The sequence below is a fragment of the Rhyacophila brunnea genome, unplaced genomic scaffold (assembly GCF_057557595.1).
Source record: "Rhyacophila brunnea isolate RB1 unplaced genomic scaffold, BYU_Rbru_1.0 scaffold_23, whole genome shotgun sequence".
NCBI classification, from domain to species: Eukaryota; Metazoa; Arthropoda; class Insecta; order Trichoptera; family Rhyacophilidae; genus Rhyacophila; species Rhyacophila brunnea.
This window is the reverse complement of record NW_028232893.1, coordinates 9023118-9047200: the sequence shown is the minus strand read 5'-3', so window position 1 is coordinate 9047200 and position 24083 is coordinate 9023118. Positions and strand designations below refer to the sequence as shown.

The window sequence follows — 24083 nt, the reverse complement described above, 5'->3', positions numbered from 1 at the left end:
CTGTTGTATTTACATGGACGATTATGGTAGTTATGATCTAGATTATAATGTTTGTAATATTTGAATGATTTCTATTGTGTGCATGTACAATATTAAATATTTATGATGGTAAACTAAAGGCTGATAACACCTTGTGTGTTTGCAACAATACGGAAATAAAAAAGTTTACGAAACTCTGTGACAAATGGGTATATTAATCTGACAGAAATGTTTCCTGTCCGTCAGTTCTGAAAAACACAAGTCGCCTTGAGATCGTGCATGACTTGTTTTAATTAAAAACAATTTAAAAAAAAAACTCATTCGTTAGTGTAGTGATGACTTCGCGTCCGCAATGCTACTCATAATGCTTAAATCAATTCGTTCGGTCTAGATTTAGGCACCGAAAAAAGATTTTCTTTATGGTTAATCAAAAGTGAAAGTAAATAATTTTTGTACCTACGTGTGATAATAACAGTATATTAATAGTAGTGATCTGTGATTTAATAGGTACATATATAATAATAGCGAAATGGGTACGTGTCGCGGGTGGTTTTTGTTATGTTTATGTGCAGTTTTTATTGTTTTCGGCAAGGAATGTTTTGCCCGGGTCGCCGATAGTCCGCGCGATATTTCTTTCGAGAATCCTAAATACTTAAAATATGACGAACTCACCGAGTTCTTCAAGAAGTTGGAGGCGGACTATCCGACCATGGCGAGGTTGCACAGCGTCGGAAAATCGGTGCAGGGACGCAATATGTGGGCCATTCAGATTAGCAATAACGTGATGGAAAGATCCATGGGAAAGCCGATGTTTAAATACGTCGCAAACATGCACGGCGACGAAACGGTCGGGCGGCAGATGGTTATATACCTGGTCCAATACTTCCTCATGAATTATGGAAAAATCGACAGGATCACGAAACTCATGGATACAACAGACATCTTCATCATGCCGTCCATGAACCCTGACGGCTTCGAAGCTGCCAAGGTTAGACATCTTATTACATTTAAAATTAGCTTTGATATAATATATAAATATGGGTACTGATACACCCCTGTTACAGGCGGGCTTCTCCCGGTGTAAAATAATCATTTAGTAGTCATAAGTCGAAACGTAACCCTGACCTCTAGAAACGGCTTCATAAAACATCTAATCTGATTCCTTGCTCAACTACGTAATTTTTTTTTTTTTTTTATTCATGAGTAAAGGCCTTCGTCCGGTGTGTGAAAATCACATATTGGGCGGAGGTGTAATTAAGATAAATTTAATTTAATTTAAAAAGTGTAAATGATGATGGATGAAAGAGATAATTTTAAGACTAAATATAAGTATTCATATATAATAAATTTTGCCGCGCTTGCCGGCAACGTTAAAAGCCTGCGCCGGGGTGGTCCTCATGATTCGTCAAATCAAAAGCATCACGCGATAAAATTTGGCCAATCACGAGAGTCCTTTTTGCTGGACGGCGTGGGTACGGGGAATTTGAAAAAGAAAAAGAAAGGTAGTAAGCGTCCTTTGTAAACCGTGTACGGACCTGCGTAACTAATTGTAAAAACAAAATATGTAATGGACTATAAAGTAACGTTGTCCAACCAAATATTAAAATATATAACGCTAAGACCGCACGAGAAAGACTTAGTGTTTTATTTAATTTTACCAACATATGTAAATCCTTTTTTTATCTTTTTTTGTGAATCCGGGGTTCGATGGACACCTGAGCTAGCCGCTGGAACCCCGGGCATCTCAGTACAAGTCGGTTTGTGAAAAGCCAGGCGGGAACTGCGCTAATTTTCATAGCCGATTTTGGCAAAATTCACGAATTCAAGAATGAAAACCTAACCTAACCTAACAAATAATCCACTGTATCGCCTATTTTCAAAATTTGTTTGCCGCTGGCTTCACTTAAACTGAAAAAACGTGAATATATAATATTACTATACTCGATCCGAATTAAGATGGCATATAGGTAGCTGGAATATACATGCTGTCCTGCTTTAACATTTGAGTTGCCTGCAAAACTTTTCTACCATATCACTTAATACCGCTTGTACACGTGCATGGATTTACTTGCACCGATAGTGTGTATTTTAAACCATCGCGATATTAACTGTTTAAACGTGAAAGTACTGACTGTCTCTAATCTCATTCTTCAAGCGTAACCAAGACGCGATATTGTTCTATGGTGCTATTTGACAGGTTCGTCGATAATTGGTAAACGTCAAAATATTCTGTGCGGTGTACTTCGTATTTCTGCCTTCTGTCTCACCACTATCAGTGATAATACGTACTGTCAGCAGTAAATCCATGCACGTGTAAACGGGGTATTCGGGAAGCTTCTGATTTTTCCTGCGACAGTTGGATTTGTTCGATATCTGCACCTGCTCAGTAGAATGATAGTGGCGAACCTGCCGGTAAAAAAACGAATTACACTGTGCAGACTCATTTTGAAGTTAACCGATTTTCACTACCTGTCAAATAGTACTATAAAATGAAGAATGAGATTGTTGAGTTATTATCATGATATCTTAAAATACACACTATAGCTGCAAGTAAATCCATGCACGTGTACAGGCGCTATTACTCTAAAATCAATAAAATAGGGTAAATATAATATGATATGTCGTAGTCAGGCAGTTAATTATCCCGGGAAGTTAACTGTCGTTCGCATGGCCCCGCATCCTGAAGCCGGCTCAAAGGCCACGATTTTCCGTGCTTAGTTGCTTAGGCAGGGTTTAATTGAATTTTAAAAACTAACTAATACCGAAGCATTTTGTATTGTTAGTTCAATGAAAACAAATAAGTATGACTAACAAAGTTTAGTGTGCACTATTTATGTTGAATCTCAGCAGCTTACCGCCACCGTACGCCACTGCTTAATATAATGACATTTTTTTTTCTACGAACGTCATTGGAAATAACGCCCCTCCTACATTTCAGAAGTGTATAAACAACATGTATTCTACCCATTTAAATATTTGCACATCCGTCGTTTGACAAGCATGAGTGTGTTGGTATCTAATCTGAAAATAAGTATAATCCAAAGAGAGTAAGACAGACACAGTAAAATGATAAAAATAGAATTTTATTATAGATAGACCTTATTTGCACTGTTCAATAGGTTAATCGGACAATAGACAGCATTATAAAACATCTGTATTAGTAATCATACCACTCAGCATTACAAGTGTGACACAATTCGATAGCCATGTTTTGTTTTCAAAACAAATTGGAGTGGCGGAAGCGATTGTTAGCATTTTCCTCAATCATAACCTAGATCAACAGTGTCTATTTTGATTTATTTAATTGCGACAATGACTCTTATAACGTATTGATTTCATGTGTTTAAATAGCGAGGACGATCCATAAGTCGTCACTCCATTCGACTCAGTCACTTGCTCTCGACACTCGTCATTTGACATTCGTCTCTAAATTCGTCAGACTCCCGAGCTTGTCATCCGATCATCGTCACTAACGGATCGCGGCTCTGTCTGAGCACCTCACCTAAGCTCACCGCGATACTCTGTACCGACCATTGTAACTCTCTATACTCGGCATCAAGATAATAAACATCTACATCCATCTACACCGTCGCCAATCAACTCACCTGCCTACCTCCTCATCCAACCGCAAACATCCATACTTTGATTTTGCATATTCCAAAATCGTTAAAATCTTCATTGATGCAATGATCAAAGACTTACACTTACCTTAGATTAAAACTTTTTTTTAAAATAGCTCGAGTAGCTGTTTGATAAAAGATAACAATCATTCTGAGTGTGTTTATAAGTATGTTTAAAGAAATATTCTGAAAATAATAAATGAAATAAACACAATGTCAGATATTGTATTTTCATGTTATCACCTATCTGGCAAACACTGAATGTGTTATGTCAGTCAACAGAAGGATTTATCAATGAAATATAATGGCGATTGAATTCAACAATCGCTTTTGCAATAGTAAATCCCAAGGGCAACGCACACTGTTCGAAAAAAAAAAATTCACACAATCTTGACTGATATGCAATAAAATTGAGGCTTTTAAAATGTCGGTTTACCGGAGAATCCTTATGTTGTCGTGGGAACTAAGTATTTGCATTGATAGAGTGCAGTGGTGGCGAACCTTTTTACGTACGCATGCCAAAATTTTCCAAATATAATTTTTTTACTGACGTGCTGAGCAGGTTTTAAATTACAATTGAGTCGTTGAAATTCTATCTTCCATCGTGTTTCTAACCGAAGGCATATCTTTTATTCTTTGAATAAATTTTTCCTTATTTTCAAAATTTTTGAAGAGAGCTCGGGAGCATTTTAACCACCCTTCTTTCATATATTCCCCATCCAAATAACAAGCAGTTGTTATATTTGAATGACTGCCGATAAATTTCCTTAGGTTTGTTGATTGAATATTTTTATTTTTAATTCTTTTTGTTCATCCTTGATTTTCCCAAGGAGTGATTTATGGTTTGTCTCGTAATACCGTTTAACTGACGAGGTTCCGCATACAACTCTCCCAGAATACAAAATACATACTGCTTTCTTGCCTTCATTAATCATTCCATACTCTTCAGTCCACCAACTTTGAAAGTCTCCGGTGATTCTATTAATAAAACGGAGACTTCTTTTTCCCTCCATCCTCTGGCGTAACGAACGTTATACAACCTTCAAAAATGTGCTGAGAGTGTCTCATGAGCATCTTCCCAAAACCTTTGTTGGCGTGCACTAGAGTGCGTGATTCCTATTCTATAATATTATATTAAGTTTCTTCTTCGGCCATATCCGCCGCTTAGTTGGAGCATATGGACTCCACGCGGCGCCTCCAAGAATCCCTGTGGCTTCTTGCTTCGTTCCAAGTCAAACCAGCATCCCGTAGCTCCGCTGTATACACTCAATAAATAGTTTTTAGCGGCCTTCTAGGACGCCGGAATCCGGTCGGCTTGAACAGGCAAGTCCGATTGAAGTTTTTTTCAGGCATCCGCAGCATGTGGCCGAGCCAGGTCCAACGTCGCCTCTTTGCTCTCAGCGTGATGAGAAGCTGCTTGGTGCGTTCTCTTATCTCTATTTTTTTTTTAATTTCATTTTAATTTTAATTTTTGTCCACAGGAAGGCCTATGCGAATCGCTGCCTATGTTTGTAGGGCGGACAAATTCGAATGGCAAAGATTTGAACCGTGATTTCCCGGAGCAGTTTGAACGCAACAAGGGCCTCATACATGGCAGCATCTACCAGGGCCGTCAGCAAGAGACCAAGAACATGATGAACTGGATCAGTTCACTGCCGTTTGTGCTTTCGGGAAACCTCCATGGTGGTGCCGTCGTCGCCAGCTACCCCTATGACAGTTCAGCGTAAGATTTTTAATTTACTTCTGCATTTGTGTTGCGTCCACTGATACACCGCAACGTGTTTCCAACCTTAATTTAGTCATAGAACCATTTGATATTTATATAACGAAATCTCCTAAATATTTATAGCATGGTAATTATATTTTAGTATATGTGGCTGCCCATCGTGAATCTCAAACATGCCTAATTTATTTAAGTAATACCTACATAGCATTAAGTTGAACCTACAATGTAAACTATATCATTTATGTACCCTTCATCAAAATCATGTTTGAACACGTACGCCAGAAGTCACCTTTGTCGTCATCTAGACAAAGTGACATTTGCTTCAGATGCAAGTCTGCAGATTCTTTATCAAATCGCTTAGTTCGCGACTTTCTATTACAATGTATTTTTGAAACAAATCTGAATTTGAAACAATTGAACAAATCAAATATCACCTCGTAAACAAATTCTTTTGGAAGCAATATGAAGAGGCTGTGTAGACGGCAACAAAAAGAATTTGCTGACAGCAGTGTCGCCTCGATACATGCCATTGCATTCGATCAATATATAAAGGAAGTATTTCTATCTACTTTATTAATCTCTTATCACTCAGCACTCACAGTCAATCAACGTAACCACGACCATCGGGTAACCGCTCTACCCGGTCCGATCGTCCAGTAACTTCCTAGAAATAACATCATTGAATTGTACTTGTAACACTGTCTATAAATATTATTTCGTCACTGTTCTGGCAGAAGACACTAATTCGAAAAAATGACATATTGAGTTAGTTATACCAAAATGTTCCTTATTTCAAACTTTACCGTCTGGAAACCTTCTTAATAAATAAACAATATTTTAAAGTCATCATTTTTACGATTACTTAATAAATTCACATGATAGACCATTTCAAACATTTTAACAACTTCAAAGTCAAATTACTCAAAACTAGTATTCTCCAGTTAGTGTGTTCTGCCAGAACAGAGACGATTTATTGTTGAGGATTAATAAATGGGGTATAATCTGTAATCACGCAACCAAACCTATACCTCTCTACTCCTTATTCCTACCAACATATATTATATTCTTCTACTTCGCCATGTTCGATCCTTAGAGGATCATATGGGCCTCCACAGAGCGCAGGTTGTAGTATTTAGTTATTACAAGAAATGGATGTTGGCCACTTGCTCAACGTATTGGGTCCACACTGTGACTCCAAACACAAATTGAAAGACAATATGTGATTTTCCAGACCCATGATTCGAACCTGGGACCCACGAGATTATAAGCCGACGCATAAACTGCTCGGCCATCGTGGGCAGATATATATATATTCTTTTTAGCACTACAACAGGCCATGAGGCGAAATGACAGTAGTATAGGTAGTCATATAACTGAAACAATCCCAAATACCCAGACTTTGAGAAAATCACGTAAATATATTGTGACCTCACGAGAAATTGAACCAGTGGCTCTCGGATGAAAGGGCAGCGCCTCATACACTGGACTATGAGGGCCATGCCCCCAGATCCTGAAGCGGGCCCCCAGGCTAGGTTGTTTGGTGGGCCCCCCTACCTATCACTAAGGGTAAAGGCAGTGTGACGCGCTACATTAGCGTTTTCCATGGTGTACGCGGTAAACATAAGGTGTATTTTTGACGATTTTTTGTATTTTCCCATCCATTTACATCCATTTGAATTATGGAGTTGTCGAGTATCGGCACACAGTTAAAAATTGCATCGTACAATCAAATATTTTAATTATTTATAATTATCGAAGCAAAATAGCGCCGCAAACAACTTTTTTTTACTGTTAGAGCAAATTTGTGATCTGTGTTTATCTCACTCATCTGGCCGACTCGTCACGCCGGGCCCTTTCTGAGCCGGCGCCCTAGCCTAGAGCCCTGTCAGCCCCCCCCCCCTTGTGGGGGCCATAATAAGGGCCATGCGGTGACCACATTTAGAGTGAAGAAGCAATGTTGGATCTGGCTTGGCCACTTCCTACAGATGCCTCAAGATGCTTCTTGCTTTAATGCTAATTGGGCATCTTGGAAGGTCGTTAAATACCAATAACAGGGTAATGCCTGTAGAAATTCTCCCGGACATTAAATAAACCCCCAAATATTTCTACAGTCATGTAGTGTTACCATCGTGATAATGCGGCCTTATAATTAATTGGTTGACCTAAATGAACAAAATTTAATTTCATTTATTCAAAATTCCCGCCCTTTCAGTTCGTAATTTCAAAAGTATATCAAAATAGGCGTTAGAGTGCTAGTACAAAGTACCTGCAGTATAGACTTTTGATAAATGGCAGTTGCAGAAAGGCTGAACGTGCGAGTACGCCATCTTTATTACCGACCCATAACGTAAAGTCATGTTTAAACAACATGTAATCGAATTATACCATTCAATAACGACATAATTTATAACCGTATATAATATATAATGTTTGAGGCTTTCACGGTTGTTTTTTATCGTAGTAGATTTTCGGGTTTCCACCCTCTGCAACGAGCCCGAAACGTCGAGGAAACAAGGAAGAAGGACACATGGTGGAAACCCAAAAATCTACTGCGTATATATTATTATACCCAAACGTAACTAACTTGCCTTGAAGAATAAATGTGTCCACATGCTAAATGCAGTGATTAAATACATTAAACCGACCCTCTCCAAGAAATTTCGGATCGATCGTATGCTGTAATAAGTTGACTTTAAACTCAAATTACTAGTCACTGTTGATTAATTTGCATAATCTAAAAAATTAAACATACAGTGACATCTGTTTGAATAATTATGAAATACTAAGCCAAAAATTATCGATATTACAGTGATTTTAGTAAGAGCTTTGCTCTGCATTAAATGCGTGTCATCGTGAGTCATCATGCGTAATATCGTGAGGCATAGAAAAGGTTAATGGATTTTTTTCCCCAAGTTAAAAATAACAATACAATTATGTACTGTCGTGTGCTTCTGAATTATTACGTGTAATATAATATTAATGACAACTATATCACGAAGTCCTGCAGTGTGCTCCATCTTGGATAAAAATCCCCAGTCGACACAACACCAACGGTTGTATGTAAGGCGGTGTCCATTAGTAAGTCATAAATGACGAAATCGATATGGGTATGTTGTCCAGCTGAAACTGAAGATTAAATATCATCACTCCAGGTCCCTCCGAGAATGTTGCGAGGAGAGTAAATCGCCCGACCACGAGCTGTTCCGCCATCTTGCGACGGTGTACGCTTCTAACCACCACGTAATGAAGATGGGAAACAGCTGCCCCCCCGACAAATTCGATGGAGGTATCACGAACGGCGCCAACTGGTATCAGGTTATCGGTGAGTGGATATTTTGATAACACAAATAAATTAAAATTCATTTATTTAGCGAACAATTTGTATGCTTAAGGCCCTAGGTGCTGTGTGACAGTCGAAAGTGAGGAATTTGGGGTATCTTTGCTAGCTTTCACCATTAATAATCTGTAGACTTTGTAGGAAAAACATGTATAATATGTCATTATGATACCATATCTTTTCTCTGTATCATTTTTAATTCGTAAATGAAACGCACATTCAATATTATTAATATTTGAAAATATTCAGCAGGCGCCAGTGGCGAGGGGTGGAGGTAGGCTATTGAGATTCAACATAAATAGTGCACACTAAACGTTGTCACCAATACTTATTTGTTTTACGATTTTACAAAAAGAATACAATTTGCAGATGGTGCTGGTTAGTTTTTAAAATTCAATTAAACCCTGCCTAAACCAAACCATAATAGAAAATGATGTGTAGCAACATAAAGGCATAATTGTAGATATTTTATAGGTTAATAAATGTTTTTGTGCTACTAACTTACGTATTGCTATGGCTTGGATTAGGCAGGGTTTAATTGAATTTTAAAAACTAACAAACAGCAATCTTAATTCAATGAAAACAATGTTTGACTGTTAAAGGTTAGTGTGCTTTATGTCGGATCTTAACAACCTACCTTCACCCTTCGCCACTGGTGGGCGCTGTATTTATTACGTTTAGTGGCTTGCCTGCCATAAGAAAAACTACCGCCAAAGTCTTGGTCTATGTCGACAGGTTGTTGGTCGTTGATAAAGCCAAATGTCCTGGTCATACCACTAATAAAAAGTATATAAATTATGCAAAAGCCTTGGAAAATCCTCAGAAATATCTAATGCACTAGGCTGAGCACAGAACAGATAATAAATAGAATACCGATAGGCTATATTCAATACGCCGCATGTTAATGCAGGCTTTTGAATGTGTGAGTGTCCTACGAAAATGAAGCACGCATTACGCATGTGCAATAGTGTGTGTAATACCCCAACATTAAATGAGCGTAAATGCATAAACCGAGAGCAGTTTTCCGTATTCAACGTAAAACGTATTCTTGACACGTGTGTAAGTTTAACGCAGATTCTTCCTTACTAGAGTCGGTTACCTGCTATCGCCTTACCCGTTATGTATTTCAGTTTCCATTATTTCTGAGTTCCCTGAGGCTGAGTGATCTATAAATCGTCACTGTTCTGGCAGAAGACACTAATTCGAAAAAATGACATATTGAGTTAGTTATACCAAAATGTTCCTTATTTCCAACTTTACCGTCTGGAAACCTTCTTAATAAATAAACAGTCTTTATTTTAAAGTCATCCTTTTTACTATTACTTAATAAACTCACATGATAGACAATTTTAAACATTTTAAAAGCTTCAAAGTCAAATTACTCAAAACTAGTATTCTCCAGTTAGTGTGTTCTGCCAGAACAGAGACGGTATGGTCAATAAATTATCCTGCATTCAATGTATGTAAATTATATTCTTACATATTTACATTATAAAAATCATTCATTGCATCAATTCTATTATGAGTTTGTTGACAATAATATCAAATGTAACAAAAGATTCTCAGTCATTATTATTAAGGGGGTTAATGGTATTAAGATATCGAAAATTATGAATTAAGTTAATTTAGGACTTAAAAATCCTTTGTATGAAAGGTATTTATGTCATTCTCTCACCCCGTTGCGTCTTGATAACTTCAACCTATAGATTATCCAGACATCTTGTACAACAATCTGTTTTGATTATCCTCACTATTATATATTATTAAATACTTTTCCTGTGTTTGGAAATAACCAGATTAACTCCAGACCATTGAACTTCAGTTTTTAACCAGCTACGGCGGTTTTGCAGCCAAGCTTCTTCAGTTCGGCATAATAATATTTCCGACTTGCTTATGTATCGAATTGCGGTATACTGATCACATCCTTTAGAGCAGGGGTTCACAAACTTTGGACAATTTTGAAATAAAAAATGGGCGGGTTTGATTTATTAATGCCCATTGTAGAAAATGTTTTTTCACAAATATACGTACTTCCAAATAAAAAAGCCATTTGATGAGCATGTTTAACTATATTTGGATATACCTCAAGTGAAAGTCTTTTGTAGAATCACGATAAGATGCGTTTGCTTCCGCGTTCTCTTGCAAATCTATTAATTCAAACTACATATTTACGGCGCACCCGTAACTGTGCCTGCGTCTAACCGTCTGACCATTCATTCTTGCCAGAGGATATTTAATTTTAAATGTAATTTTTAATATTCGATATGAATAATAAAAAATAATACAGATTTAACATAGATCTAGCGGGACACACTTTGTGAACCCCTGCTTTAAAGTGTACCTGTATGTCAGACGGTTGTATGATTTTAAATTACAAACGTTTGCTACTATTGATAAAATATTAAAAAAAAACATCTCAGATTCATATTTTTAAGGGAATATTGATGCAGGTAACTCTTGGCTTTCACCCAGAATGCAATAGATGTGGGTTTGAATGCTATTCGTTCAAAATTATATAATTAATAGTCTATTCTAAACATTCAATAAACGCTAAAATAATTTTTGAGAAAGTTCAATTTGAGTATTTGTGACACCCCTTAAATATACACTGATTGCAGTTATCTGAACATGTGATACCAATTTAATGACATGTATTTATTCATTGCTTTTAATGCATCAACTGCAAAGCATTCATCAATATTCAATTATTGCCTTAAGGTCATTAATGTGTTATCTAACCAATTAAATTCTTAATATTCAATATCGTATTAATAAAATCTTTTATATAATATTGTGTTTATACTTATGGCTACGTTAAAATTATAAAAATTATATAAAAATAATTTTATTATTTTCAATGACATCATCTTTAATAGCAGTGGGGTTTTCCAATATTTTTGGCAAAATAAAATAATTTATTTACTCATTTAATCTAAATTGCCATATTATGTGGAATTTCACAGAGTGATTCGATTTTAGTACGAGGGTGGGTCAATAATTCCTTAGAAAAAAGCATTAAAACAGTTTTTATTTTTGTATTTTTTTTATTTCTCAACATAATCTCCTTGGAGCTCAATACACTTGGTTAGACGTTTCTCAATTTTTTTTAAACCGTCAGAAAAATAAGTTTTCGGAAGGTCCTCAAAATAAGCATTTGTCCGATCGATGACTTCTTCATTTGAAAAAAAACGTTGTCCACTTAGCCATTTTTTTAAGTTTGGGAAAAGGAAAAAGTCACTGGGGGCTAAATCTGGCGAATACGGTGGGTGGTCGACCAATTCGAACTTCAATTCTTCAATTTTAGCCATTGATCGTAAACATGTGTGAACACGGGCATTGTCCTGATGAAAGAGGATTTTTTTCCTGTTTAAATGAGGCCGTTTTTCTTCAATTTCGTTTTTTAGCTGGTCCAATAAAGATGCATAATAATCCCCTGTTATTGTTTTTCCTTTTTCCAAATAGTCAACGAAAATAATTCCACGTGCATCCCAAAATACAGTAGCCATAACCTTACCAGCTGATTTTACGGTTTTCGCCTTCTTTGGACATGGTTCGCCTTTCGCAATCCACTGCTTTGACTGTTCTTTCGTCTCGGGAGTATAGTGGTGTATCCATGTTTCATCTACAGTCACAAAGCGACGAAAAAATTCATCCGGATTGCGTTGCATGAGCGACAACAGGGCTTTAGAGGCCACCACCCTATTGCGTTTATTGTCGACTGTGAGCAAACGCGGCACCCATCTTGCAGAAATTTTTTTCATGCCCAATTTGTCATGTAAAATAGAAATGACGCTACCTTTTGAGATCCCTGTAACCTCAATTATCTCACTCAACTTTAATCTTCGGTCACTTAACACCATATCGTGGATTTTATTGATCATTTCTGGTGTAGTCACCTCTACAGGACGTCCTGAGCGTGGTTCATCCTTTGTTGATGTACGACCACGTTTAAATTCATTTAACCAGTTATAAATAGTTGCAAGTGAAGGAGCAGATATGCCGTGAACTAAATCCAACTCATTTTTTATTTCCTTTGCTGTTAACCCTTTTATATTAAAATGTTTAATAACAGCTCTAAACTCCATTTTCTCCATTTTTGTAAACAAGCAAATTTTTTTTTTAAATGTACGAGAAACACACAACAACCCGACCAATCTGATTGAAACTTCGCAGCATACTGAATCGGTAGTGCCGCTGCATGAAAACAAACCGCTTACAGTACTAGTCGCGCCACCTGTCGGCTTTTCTAAAGACTTATTGACCCACCCTCGTACATGGGGAACGTCCAAAGAGTTTGAAATACTGTAATGAGAGTATTAAGAACAGATTGTATCATTAGTCTGATCGCCAGAGGGAGGAATCTGGTATTTTCGAGGGGTAAAGGTGTTTTGACTGATTCTGACTCAGTTTCTTTGGTTAATTACAAATTATGCCGGGTGACCAGTGCTCGAAATGGACTGGAACGCACCGGAAAGCCGTTCCGGTTCGTGCAATCGGTAAAGTTATCGCTCCGTCTCGTGGAAAAATAATTTGACCGTCTGAGCTAGATAGGCCATATAACAAAAAAATTAACACACTTATTTTCATAAAATTTGATGACTATGTTAATATTTTCAGAAAATGGTCAAGCGCTCCGGTTCGTAAACTTTTCCATTTCGAGCGCTGCGGGTGACACTCTGGTACCCTTGTGCAATCGACACCATCTTGTTAAAATGGCGGCCAAAAATGATTTTTGAGTAATATTTAAACGGTTTTACCACATTTTGAGTAATTAACGTTAGCATTTAGCTGTCTTCTCATTTTATCGACTTGTATTTCTAAAATAAAACAAAAATCGTCTTTGATTCTTTGTATCACCAGTCTGTTTCAATACATTGCAAGATGAAGACTTCTTCAAGCTCAATCTGCTCTTTTCGGTTCCTTGTACTTCTTACTTCTTCTGCCACATAATTCTGTCAAACCATAATATTCATTCATCAGCTAAGCGTACCCTGTGGCAGCCTTTTGGTCATTTTATACCCTCGAATACCACTGCAACGTTGCATTCATCCAGCGACTACCCTGTCTATGAGTCATGTGTCCGGCCCATCTCCATTTAAGGGCTAAGTTATAAATACCTGTGGAAAGATACTTCCTCGTCAATTTTATGTGTGTGGCCACCATTTTTAGAAAAATAATAACATAAATCACCGAGAAATGCAAATGTAGGTTATGTAAATAAAACAACAGACTTCAAACTAGAACGCGAGCTGCCAATTGAAAAAGAAAATAATAAAATTGTTACCAATACGACCATACATATAATCGTTTGATTCGAAAATCGATCTAGCAGTTAACTAAATTTTAAAAACTAACCAACACTATCTCCAATGTGTAGTGTAATAATCTCAGTTCAATGAAAACAATAAATATGACTGACAATGTTTAGTGTGCACTATTTATGTCGGATCTCCACAGCCTACCTCCACACTTCGCCACTGCTAAAACATATTATCTGCGATCAACCATGTGTACCACCTGAAAAAATTGCCTTTTATATTTTCTTCGGATATATCCGCCCATTAGTTGAAGCATATGGACACCACGAGGCGCATCCAAGAATCCCTGTCGCTCGCCGGTCGTCTTCCGTCCGTCGTCCGAAATCCGGGTGTTTGAATCAGATGTTTGCAACGGATATTAGAGGATACGAGGAGATAATAGAATGCACCAAGCATCCTTTTATATAACCGCAAACAAAGGGCATCGCAAATAATTAGTGATTATCTTGGATCTTGGAATAGAGTAGATCTTCATTGTCGTTATCCTTCGTTATGAGGTCTCTATAGACAAGAATTTCTAGTCCAATTCTTTCAATTGAAACTGATGGGTACCTATTCTATAATTTATAATGCAATTGAATATTGGTTTCTGAGATTTTAAATGCAGTGTTCGACCTATTAACCGCTGTGTATGATAATGAATACCTCATTATCGGAAAGGAAGTGCTCTGTTGATAAGTTATCGGGATAGAGTTTATTGTAAATATTGTCAATGTAGCGAGGGAGAAAAGAACTGACCAATAGTTAAACCTATTTTAAACAAACAAATTCTTTTTAAGACTCATTACCTATTCTGATAAATTTACCCCTTGTTTTCTCTTTATTTATAAATGCAGTAGACTCCCGATTATCCGGGCTAATGGTGGGGAGAGGCGGCACGGATAAACCATAAACACGGATAATCCAAACTATGGTTTTTTCTTTATAAAATACTAAGTTTACTATTTAAAATATGTCCCTGCATGTCCTCAAATATGATCAATATTGAATGCTCGTTGCGTTGACGTGACACACTTTAATGCATTTTGTGATACAGAATATAAAATAATTAATTCTTTAACACATGTTTAAGTTTATCCCATATTTCCATATATCTACACTCGATAATAGTACCTTCTTACAACCACATCTAGAAGGTACTTCCCATTATTTTTGGGTTACATGTAAATTGTACGTAAAACATTTCACCGTGGCACAGTTCACCGTGAGCTTTCTTATCGGAAAGAGATGACCGTATACAATATGTTCTCCAATTTTATATGAACATTACTTCTTCGATTTTGGCAAAATTCATGAATTCAAGAATGAAAACCTAACCTAACCTAACAAATAATCCAGTATATATTTTATTTTTCTTTCTATATTCTATTTTCAAAATTTGTTTGCTGCTGGCTTCCTGTAAATAAACCGATAAGAACCGTGTTTTATTTACACATGTATTTTATGTCAGTACTATACGACCCACTTTACGAGTACTTTACGCCCACGGTGGCCGCGCGGCATAAGCGTTGGACTATCATGCCGTGGGTCCCAGGCTCGAATCCTGGGTCTGGCAAGTACACATATTGTTTTTCAATATGTGTGTGAGTCAGGGTATGGACCCAATAGGTTGAGCAAGTGGCTGACATCCATTTCTCGTATAAAAAATCTGTTAATACGAACCTCTACTCTGTGGAGGCCCATATGATCCTATGAGGATCGGACATGGTCGAAAAAAAAAAAAAAAAACGACCCAATAAGGTTGGATGTTCTTTAATATACGGCCATATATTTCCGATACAACATTTCACGGTGAAGTGTGATACGGCGAATCGCATATGTACAAGTTTCCGGACATGTTATTTTAATGTTCCCTGGATACAGGTACTTAATATTTTTTCTATTATATTTATGCTACATACCAGAAAGTTTGTCCGCGGTATTATCTATGAATTCTTATTGTAAACCCACATATAATATCAGTTTACGGTTGTCAATGTCAGATTAAATTGTGGTTTTTACAAAATCAAAATATTCTGTTCAGTTTTTACGCCTTGAATATACAGCCATGTATCTAAAACATTTCCGGTTTACGATAAAATTTGAGTCAGTGGTTTGCATGAAATATTGATAGTATCATCAATAATAAAAATGTTGACAGCCGGTTATCAATGTAGTGATATTACCAGTGGTCTAGGGTGGAGGTAGACTATCAAGTTTCGACATATATTGCGCACACTAAACTTTGTCAGTCATACTTATTTGTTTTCATTGAATTAAGAATACAATTTGCAGATGGCGCTGGTTAGTTTTTAATATTCAATTAAAACCCTGCCTAGACCAAACCATTATAGCTCAGATATGCTATGGGCGATCAGACAAAAATAGTGTACACTTTTACAGTCACACTTATTTGTTTTCGTTGAATTAAGAATATACATAATTTGAAAACATCTCATGCATATGCACGCTAGAAAAAATCGTTTTGTTCAAAAAAATACGACACCCAACGGGACTTGAACCTGTATCTGCTGTATTCGCGTCAGTATGCTTTACCAATAAAATTTTCGGGCGTCTTAGATAATTACGACGATTTTAACTAGTAGTTGTTACATGAAATGCTCATCGAAGGTTTAAGTCATGTCGGGTGTCTAGTGTGTATTATGCATGACATGTTTTCAAATTATGGTATATTCATTATATAGAATGTTACATTCTGAAATCTTGTGTCTTATTCGTTGAATAAAAGAAATAGTTTATTAAAAATATATAGTAAAGATGGTGTTAGTTAGTTTTTTTTAAAATTCATTAGGCCCTGACCAAACCATAATCGATAATAAATATTCTTCCATCTATAAAATATCTAAAATTATGTATGGTTTAATGGCACACTGTAGTTCACATTCACATTGTAGTCTTAGTTCAATGAAAATAAATACTTTGACTGACAAAGTTTAGTGTGCACTATTTATGTCGGATCTTATAGTGCGAAATCATTACGGTGATAAGCGGCGGCTTGGAGAACTACATCCCCTCCTCTCGCGTTTCAGTACGTTCAATACTTCGAAATCGAAAACCATAGACAAGATACAACACGAGCGCCAGGACCGCCAGGTCTCACGTTAAAGATTTCGCAGTGTAGCAGCCTACCTTAGCCACTGGATGTTGCATTACGACCTATATATTATTATAAACGATATGTCTTTGCGGCCATCTGGTAATTAAAAATATTTAAATAAATTGTAAAATCCATATAATTTTAGACATATTTTACAAAACTGTATCTGCCGTTGGATGACATATTATGATAAAAGACATCAATTTATAACAATAAAGGTAATTACGTTAATTTCCTTTTTTATCATTCGGGTGACGTCGGCTATAAAATGCTAATGACATAAATAAATAGAAAACTAGGTCATAATTTCCTTTGTGATAAAATCATGTTGGTTCAAAAGAGAACTGAGGTAGAACAAACTCAACTGTATGAAACTTGTCGAACTGAGGTTAGGTTTCCTGCGATGCGTCAAAGGAATCCTCCAGACAGATATTTTGTTTTTAAGCCCAGACTTGAAGTACTCTGAATGCCTTTTTCAGTGCCGATTCTGACCTGACAATAATGGTAATATCTTCAGCATCAAACTTGTACCCAACCCAATGTCCGACTGATAATTTTTGAATATCTCTCGTATTCGGTGTTATATGTCGCACCCCCAGTAAAATACTGTAGTAAGTCAAAAATTGGCATTTTGCAGGAGAGCCATTTGAAGTTTCAAATATTCTTTGTAAATACAGGAAAAGTCTGAATGTAAAAATTATTACTCATTTTAATGGAAAAACATGATCTATTTTCAACTGTATTCATCATTTTTCTCTAAAACATATACAAACGGAGATATTTGAATATTTCTGAGTTACGACTGTATTTTATTAGGATATTTGACAATTTCATGTTAAAATTTGAATCAACTCAATACTTTCTATGTAAATTTCCCTACCATCACTCTAATAATTTCAACTAATTTGTTGGGCACTGTAAAGGAAGGTTTTCAAAATATTAAGTTATGGTACAATCTTTAAAGATTTATTGAAAAAAAAAGAAAAATACAATTATTAGTTCAAAACAACAAAAAAATACTTAATTATTTTATTTAATGGGAAAATAAATTTTTTACATACGATTTTTAATTTTTAAACATCACTTGGAAGGGAAGCAAAAAATCATAATAAAATTCACGATGTTTAGCGGTGCAGAGGAAAGCAAATCCTTCTTTTTAATTGTCGTTATTTTTGGCCACTCTTGATATGCTTTGGATATATTGAGACCATCCATTGGTAACGGTTTGCCTATTTGCTGTTGTCGAACATTCAATTTCCTACATTCTTCATGATAACTGGTTTTAAAAAAAATAATGTATGGATAGTCTCTGTCTACTTTTATAACTTTAATCTTCTGCCACAAAACTTTTTCTCCATTTTCATCCGTGTTGTAATTTTTACCGATTTCATCTGCTAGTTTTTTCATGTTGAGAAAATTATTTGTCGTCATGGGTTTAACTATGTATGGTTGTCCTGTTTTCTTACTTGTTTGTACAATGGTAATCATTTGGCTGGGCACAAATATTGGTCCACTTTTTAGAGCCCTGGTTTTCTGCTGCTAAATTGTAGAATGGACGATATCGCCTTCATTTTGTTTATGCCCGGTGACCAAAAACTTATGAGAGATCGTTGTATTTTTTTGTGAATTCCCGGTGGCATATAAATACATTGCAGCAATGTATTTATTTTTATTCTGCCCGGCACAATTGTCACTGTAAAAAATAAAATGCTCATTGTGGTGATATTTTTTACATGCATTGTAATCGAGTACACAGCTACCAATTTTATTGGATCCTCATGCAGCTTGACTCTCGTCCCACATGTATCAGTTTGCAATATTTTCAGTGATATTATAGACTGTACGATTGTACATTGCCAAACTTTCGTTTATAATAGAAAGTTGACACATCTCCGCAAGGAAGCGGTAAAACAGCCTGCAAATCATATACAGCTACATTAATGACGCTATTTTGGCCATTAGTTCGGGACTCTGCTACGTCTTTCATCTTTTCATCCCTTGCCTCTTTTTTCCAGGTTGATGTGTCTCATATTTTTCTTGAAGTTATTTTTTTTCATCTGGTGGTGAAGAATTATTGTATACGTCGCATTCAACGCACAAATCTTTTTTTAGGCTTAAAGAAGCCAATATTAAATTCGTCATTAAATATAGATGCGTATAATAGTGTTCTTTTCCAAATGGCATATTGCTGTCAGCTTGTTGTTTTTTGTATAACCGATACATTTCAGCAATTGTTAATTTACCATCTAAATACAATTTGGACGTCTGTGCACGCAAATAATGTTACTCGATCACTGGGAAAGACTTAATGTGAGCTCTTATATCATTTTTTTAAACATCACTAATTTTTTTGTGATTTTTGTGATCTCTTTGTTCTGGAATTGGCGTTCCGGAAAGAAGATCTCTTGTTTTCCATGCAGTGGAGCAGTACCTTTCACTCACCCCAAATGTGTTGATAAAGTATTTTTTGCATACTTCTTGTATTTTACTTCCATTTAATTGTTGATAACAAAAATTGTTGCCTCTGCTGCTTCCAGTTTTTTTTGTTTGAATACTTTAGAACAATAATATCCATGCAATTAGTGAGAAAATTACGCTGTATCTCAAGATTTTCCTGTAGTAACAGAGTTACAACAGTATTTTTTTGAAAAGTATTGTTTTAGTTTTTTAGAAAGCTTCTTGTAAAATACTGTCGTAACTTAGTTACAACACTATTTTATTATCTATTCAACAGTTTTCGGAAAGTAATGTACTGTATTAAGTGCTTTCTCTCCGACACTATTTGAGTTTGAGATACGATAGTATTTTATTAAAATAGCAAAAAAAAATACGAATCCAACCACATCCATAACTCGAAAACGCCCATTTCAGACTTACGACAGTATTTTACTGGGGGTGCGATGTGTTTACTGATATCAAACGTCGTAAAGTCCACACATTGAAAAAAATTACTTTTGATAACACTTATTGACTTAAAGTTACCATTTTCTGTCACCAGGTGGAATGCAAGACTACAACTACGTCCATTCAAACTGCTATGAGGTCACTTTCGAACTGTCATGCTGCAAGTACCCCAACGCGACGCAGCTCAAGCCCGAGTGGGAGCTGAACAAGGAACCGCTGATTCAATTCATTGAGCAGGTCCACAAGGGAATCAAAGGCGTCGTGGTCGACGAAAATGGAGTACCAATCGAGGTGAAATATCATTTCATTGTTTTTATATTAATGACAATTTGGCACGTTCTGTATTTTAGATCGAGTGGCATTTTTGATACTGGCTTGTAAGATTTGTGTATTCTTTTGAGTTTAAATTCTTTTTCTTTTACTAGTTTTTATAAACGTATGACACTTGCTTTTCCCTCCACCACCCGCTATGTCTCCACACCCGTTACGCAGGCGTATACCGTGGCATAGCGAACGTTAGGCGCTCTTCAAATTTGTGCTGAAAGTGTCCCAGGGGCAACTTCCCAAGACTTTGGTTTGCGTGCACTAGACTGTGCGCGATTCCTACTTCGATATAATGTATTACGGTCATTTCAGTATGTATGACACTCTCAATATTTTGCCCGCTGCTAATCATCAGGGAAAAACAAATAAGTATGCCGGCCCTTGGTCGTTTCATCCCACTTTCGCTGCCAGGTCTTCGACGCAGCATCCAGCGTCAAAAGAGCTTATAAGACAAATAGACAATGTTCTTTCAAATATATTTCCTAATATAGGTACACATCATCATTTTTTTAATATCACCAAAAATAACCGATGCAACAGCTGAATCATCAATGGAAACATGAAATTAATCGTATTATTTCAGCCCGCGTGTATATTCCATATTATTTATGTTACGAAATACAATTTCAAAACAGCTGTGAAAATAGACTTGGAAAAAATGATGTTATTAGATTTAAATGTTTATATTATATGATTTTATTATCGCACTAATAGCCTGGTTACACGTGCATGGATTTACTGGCGGTAGTACGTATTGTCGCGACTATATCCGTTCATAACAAATTCAAGTTTCGGGTTGCTAATAATATTTGCACAATTAATAATAAAGTGAAGATTGCTACAAATAAATTTGTAACGAGAAATGTTTTGCAGCTAGCATAATCATTAGTCATGTAGACTGCTTTTTAACTTCACTTTGACATTTGTTTAACTTCACTTTGAATGTTGTGGAACTATTGATATAGTATGTAGAATATGCTTTTAACTAATTTTGCATATGTTTATGCATTCAAAGTTTTTGACAATAATGATCTAGAATCCACATAATGGAGTCCAATTAGTATGAGGCGGTGTGCAACCAATAATGTTTTATAGTATTACTATCTTGCACCTAATGAAGTGAAACTGTTAGGCTGGCTATATTTTTGAGGATATAGATATTAACATTAAAATGCAATGTACACGTATTATGGTGCATGTTGCAAGACTGCATGCATGGATCAAAAAAATTCAGCATATTCTGAATTTTTGCAACTTGTGCAATAATATAAAAAATACGAACTACTCCGCATAGAGCATTTTGACATTTACCAATTTTCACAACCTGTCAAATAGCACCATACAATGACAACTACGTGTCTCGCTTACGCTTATTATTGCGATAGTTTAATTTACACACTATCGATGCACATTAAATCCATGCACGTGTACAGGCGCTATTAATTTAACTCTGAAGTATTCTTTTAATGATTTTTTTTATGGGAACCTAACTTATTGTTTATCAAGATAACCTGTTGAATCCATCAGTATCCTGATTAAAAACAAAGAAGATATTATGGACGGCTGGAGACTGGTTCAATAAAATGATTTGGTGAAAGAATTATTTTGAAATTTCCGAGTTCGATCCAAGAAAATCATTTGGGCCTCCACAGGGTGGAGGTTGTATTAACAGATTTTTGTTATTATGAGAAATGGATATTTGCCACTTGCTCAACCTATTAGGTCCATACTCTGGGTCCAAACACACGTTGAAAAACAACATGTGAATTTTTGCCAGACCCGGGACCAACGACATTATAAACCTGACGCATTACCGCTTGCCCATCATGGATTGTAAAAAACATACGAATTAGAAAAAAACATTGGACCAGGTGGGATTTAAATTGACATCTTTCATTGCCCAAGTGCTCTTATCCGTTAAGCTAACGATCCATCTACTACTCAAGCGAATTAATCCTGACAACTACATTATCAAGGGCATTGAATTCCGCCACTGAAAAGGTAACCAAATTTGTAATTCATCAAGGTAATTATATTGCCAACATGATTATAGATGGCGTCAGGTGTTCATCAAATTTACTAATGTCGTCGTTGTATTATAATTATTATTAATTAAAAAAAAATGTAATACTGAGTATACACAAGATTTAAGAATGTTGGATTCTTATTAATTAAAATATATAATTTTGAATTTTTTTTTCTTAAATTGTGTATATATTGAGTATTGAATAAATAAATAATGACTTAATTAATAAATGGGAGAAGTTTGGTGTAGAATGATCGCTGGCATCTGGAGTGAGGAATTCTCATCTGGCGATAGGCCGAATGTTCAAATCTCTCGTAAATACGTTGTATTTAGGTTTGAATTATATACGTTACGGATATAACTACCCGACGTGCGTATAGCATGCATAAAATCCGTCTGCTTTCTGCGTGCGAAGAAATCCAAACCGCTGAGCATGTCATTGATACCTGTGTTGTATCGACTATGATATGGCTTTTCTGCACTAAGTTGATAAAAACATCACCAAAATCAGTATATTGTGCATATTTATATGTTATCTTCTACACCCTACCGCCATACAGACGAATGAATGCACAAATCATTGACGATAATTTGTACTATAGAAGTTGTTTAGTTAAGGTCTCAAACTCTCAGGATGTCACGTTTGCGATATGCTGTGGTTATAATGGCGGATCTAAAACCAATTCAACGAATCCTTCTGCTGATAATCCAAACTTACTAACGGTCATATGAGTGAATAAATTGTCTATTGATCTACAATAAATATAACGCTGTAATTTTGTTGTGCATATTTTAGCATGCAATGGTGAAAGTGGTTGGAAACGAGCATGCAGTCCGAACAACGGAGCGCGGAGAATACTGGCGCCTCCTGATGCCCGGAAAGTATTCCGTTTACGCTGACGCATTCGGGTAAGATACTCTGTGAAAATTATTCACTTTTTATTGCACAGTTTGTGTAGTTTATATTTAAAATTCAAATTAATTTGTAATTCGATATAGTTTAAAATTAGATTTTATTTTTCTGATTCAATGATTATGACTTCAGTGGCCTTTTGTATGAGCATAAGAAATTCCCGTCAAGTGAAAACGCCTTCACCATTATCACCAAAATGTTTTGCGTTGTCATGATACCATGGAAAAGTTTTCAGGTTTCCAATTTGGCTGGCAGTTTATTTCATTTGTTCCGTCTTTTGTTAGAAGTGCTGAATTCTATAAGTCTAGTTTATTGAATGCTTTAGCCTTTGTTTTTCTTTTTCTTCTACCCTGTCACGTCCCAACATTGGGGCATAGGGGAAGCACAAGTTCGCGCCACTTCCCTCGGTCCATCGCCAACTCTTGCGCCTCTCGTCATGTCAGACCTGCAATACGTAGGTCGCTCTTGTAGCACCGCTGCAGGGTGAGGGAGGGCCGACCACGGTGAGAGAATACGTGTCCCAGCCACTTTGTTTTTACATCTGATTTATTCAATCGCAGGGCATTGATCTCAGTATGTTTCCTCTTTCCTCTTTCCTCTTCTCTATTAACTAAGTAGGGTTTAGTAAATGGTTTACAACAAATCCTTGTCTTTTATATTGTGGTAGTTCATATGCCCCATCTGTAGTGGAAATGGTGAAAAAGAAAAAAAAATACTGAATAAATTTTTTATTACAGTAGAATCTCGATATAACTGACAAAATATCCAGTCAAATGTGAAAATTGTTAAAAACATCATGTTAATGTTATACATGTTTATATCCAAGCTTGTAAACAATA

At 36.1% G+C, this 24083-nt stretch overlaps 1 protein-coding gene across 2 annotated transcripts in view; it reads left to right on the top strand.

Moving 5' to 3' along the window:
* Positions 1 to 223: 223 nt before the first annotated feature.
* svr (Carboxypeptidase D svr) overlaps positions 224 to 24083 on the top strand; it is a 76862-nt gene continuing 53002 nt past the window's right edge. For both annotated transcript variants that reach the window (XM_085950120.1, XM_085950121.1), the window contains exons 1-5: positions 224 to 967; positions 5081 to 5322; positions 8478 to 8647; positions 20076 to 20272; positions 23128 to 23240. In XM_085950120.1, the coding sequence (XP_085806246.1) occupies positions 509 to 967; positions 5081 to 5322; positions 8478 to 8647; positions 20076 to 20272; positions 23128 to 23240 (1181 nt within the window). In that variant the 5' untranslated portion in view covers positions 224 to 508. The remainder of the gene's footprint in view (positions 968 to 5080; positions 5323 to 8477; positions 8648 to 20075; positions 20273 to 23127; positions 23241 to 24083) is intronic.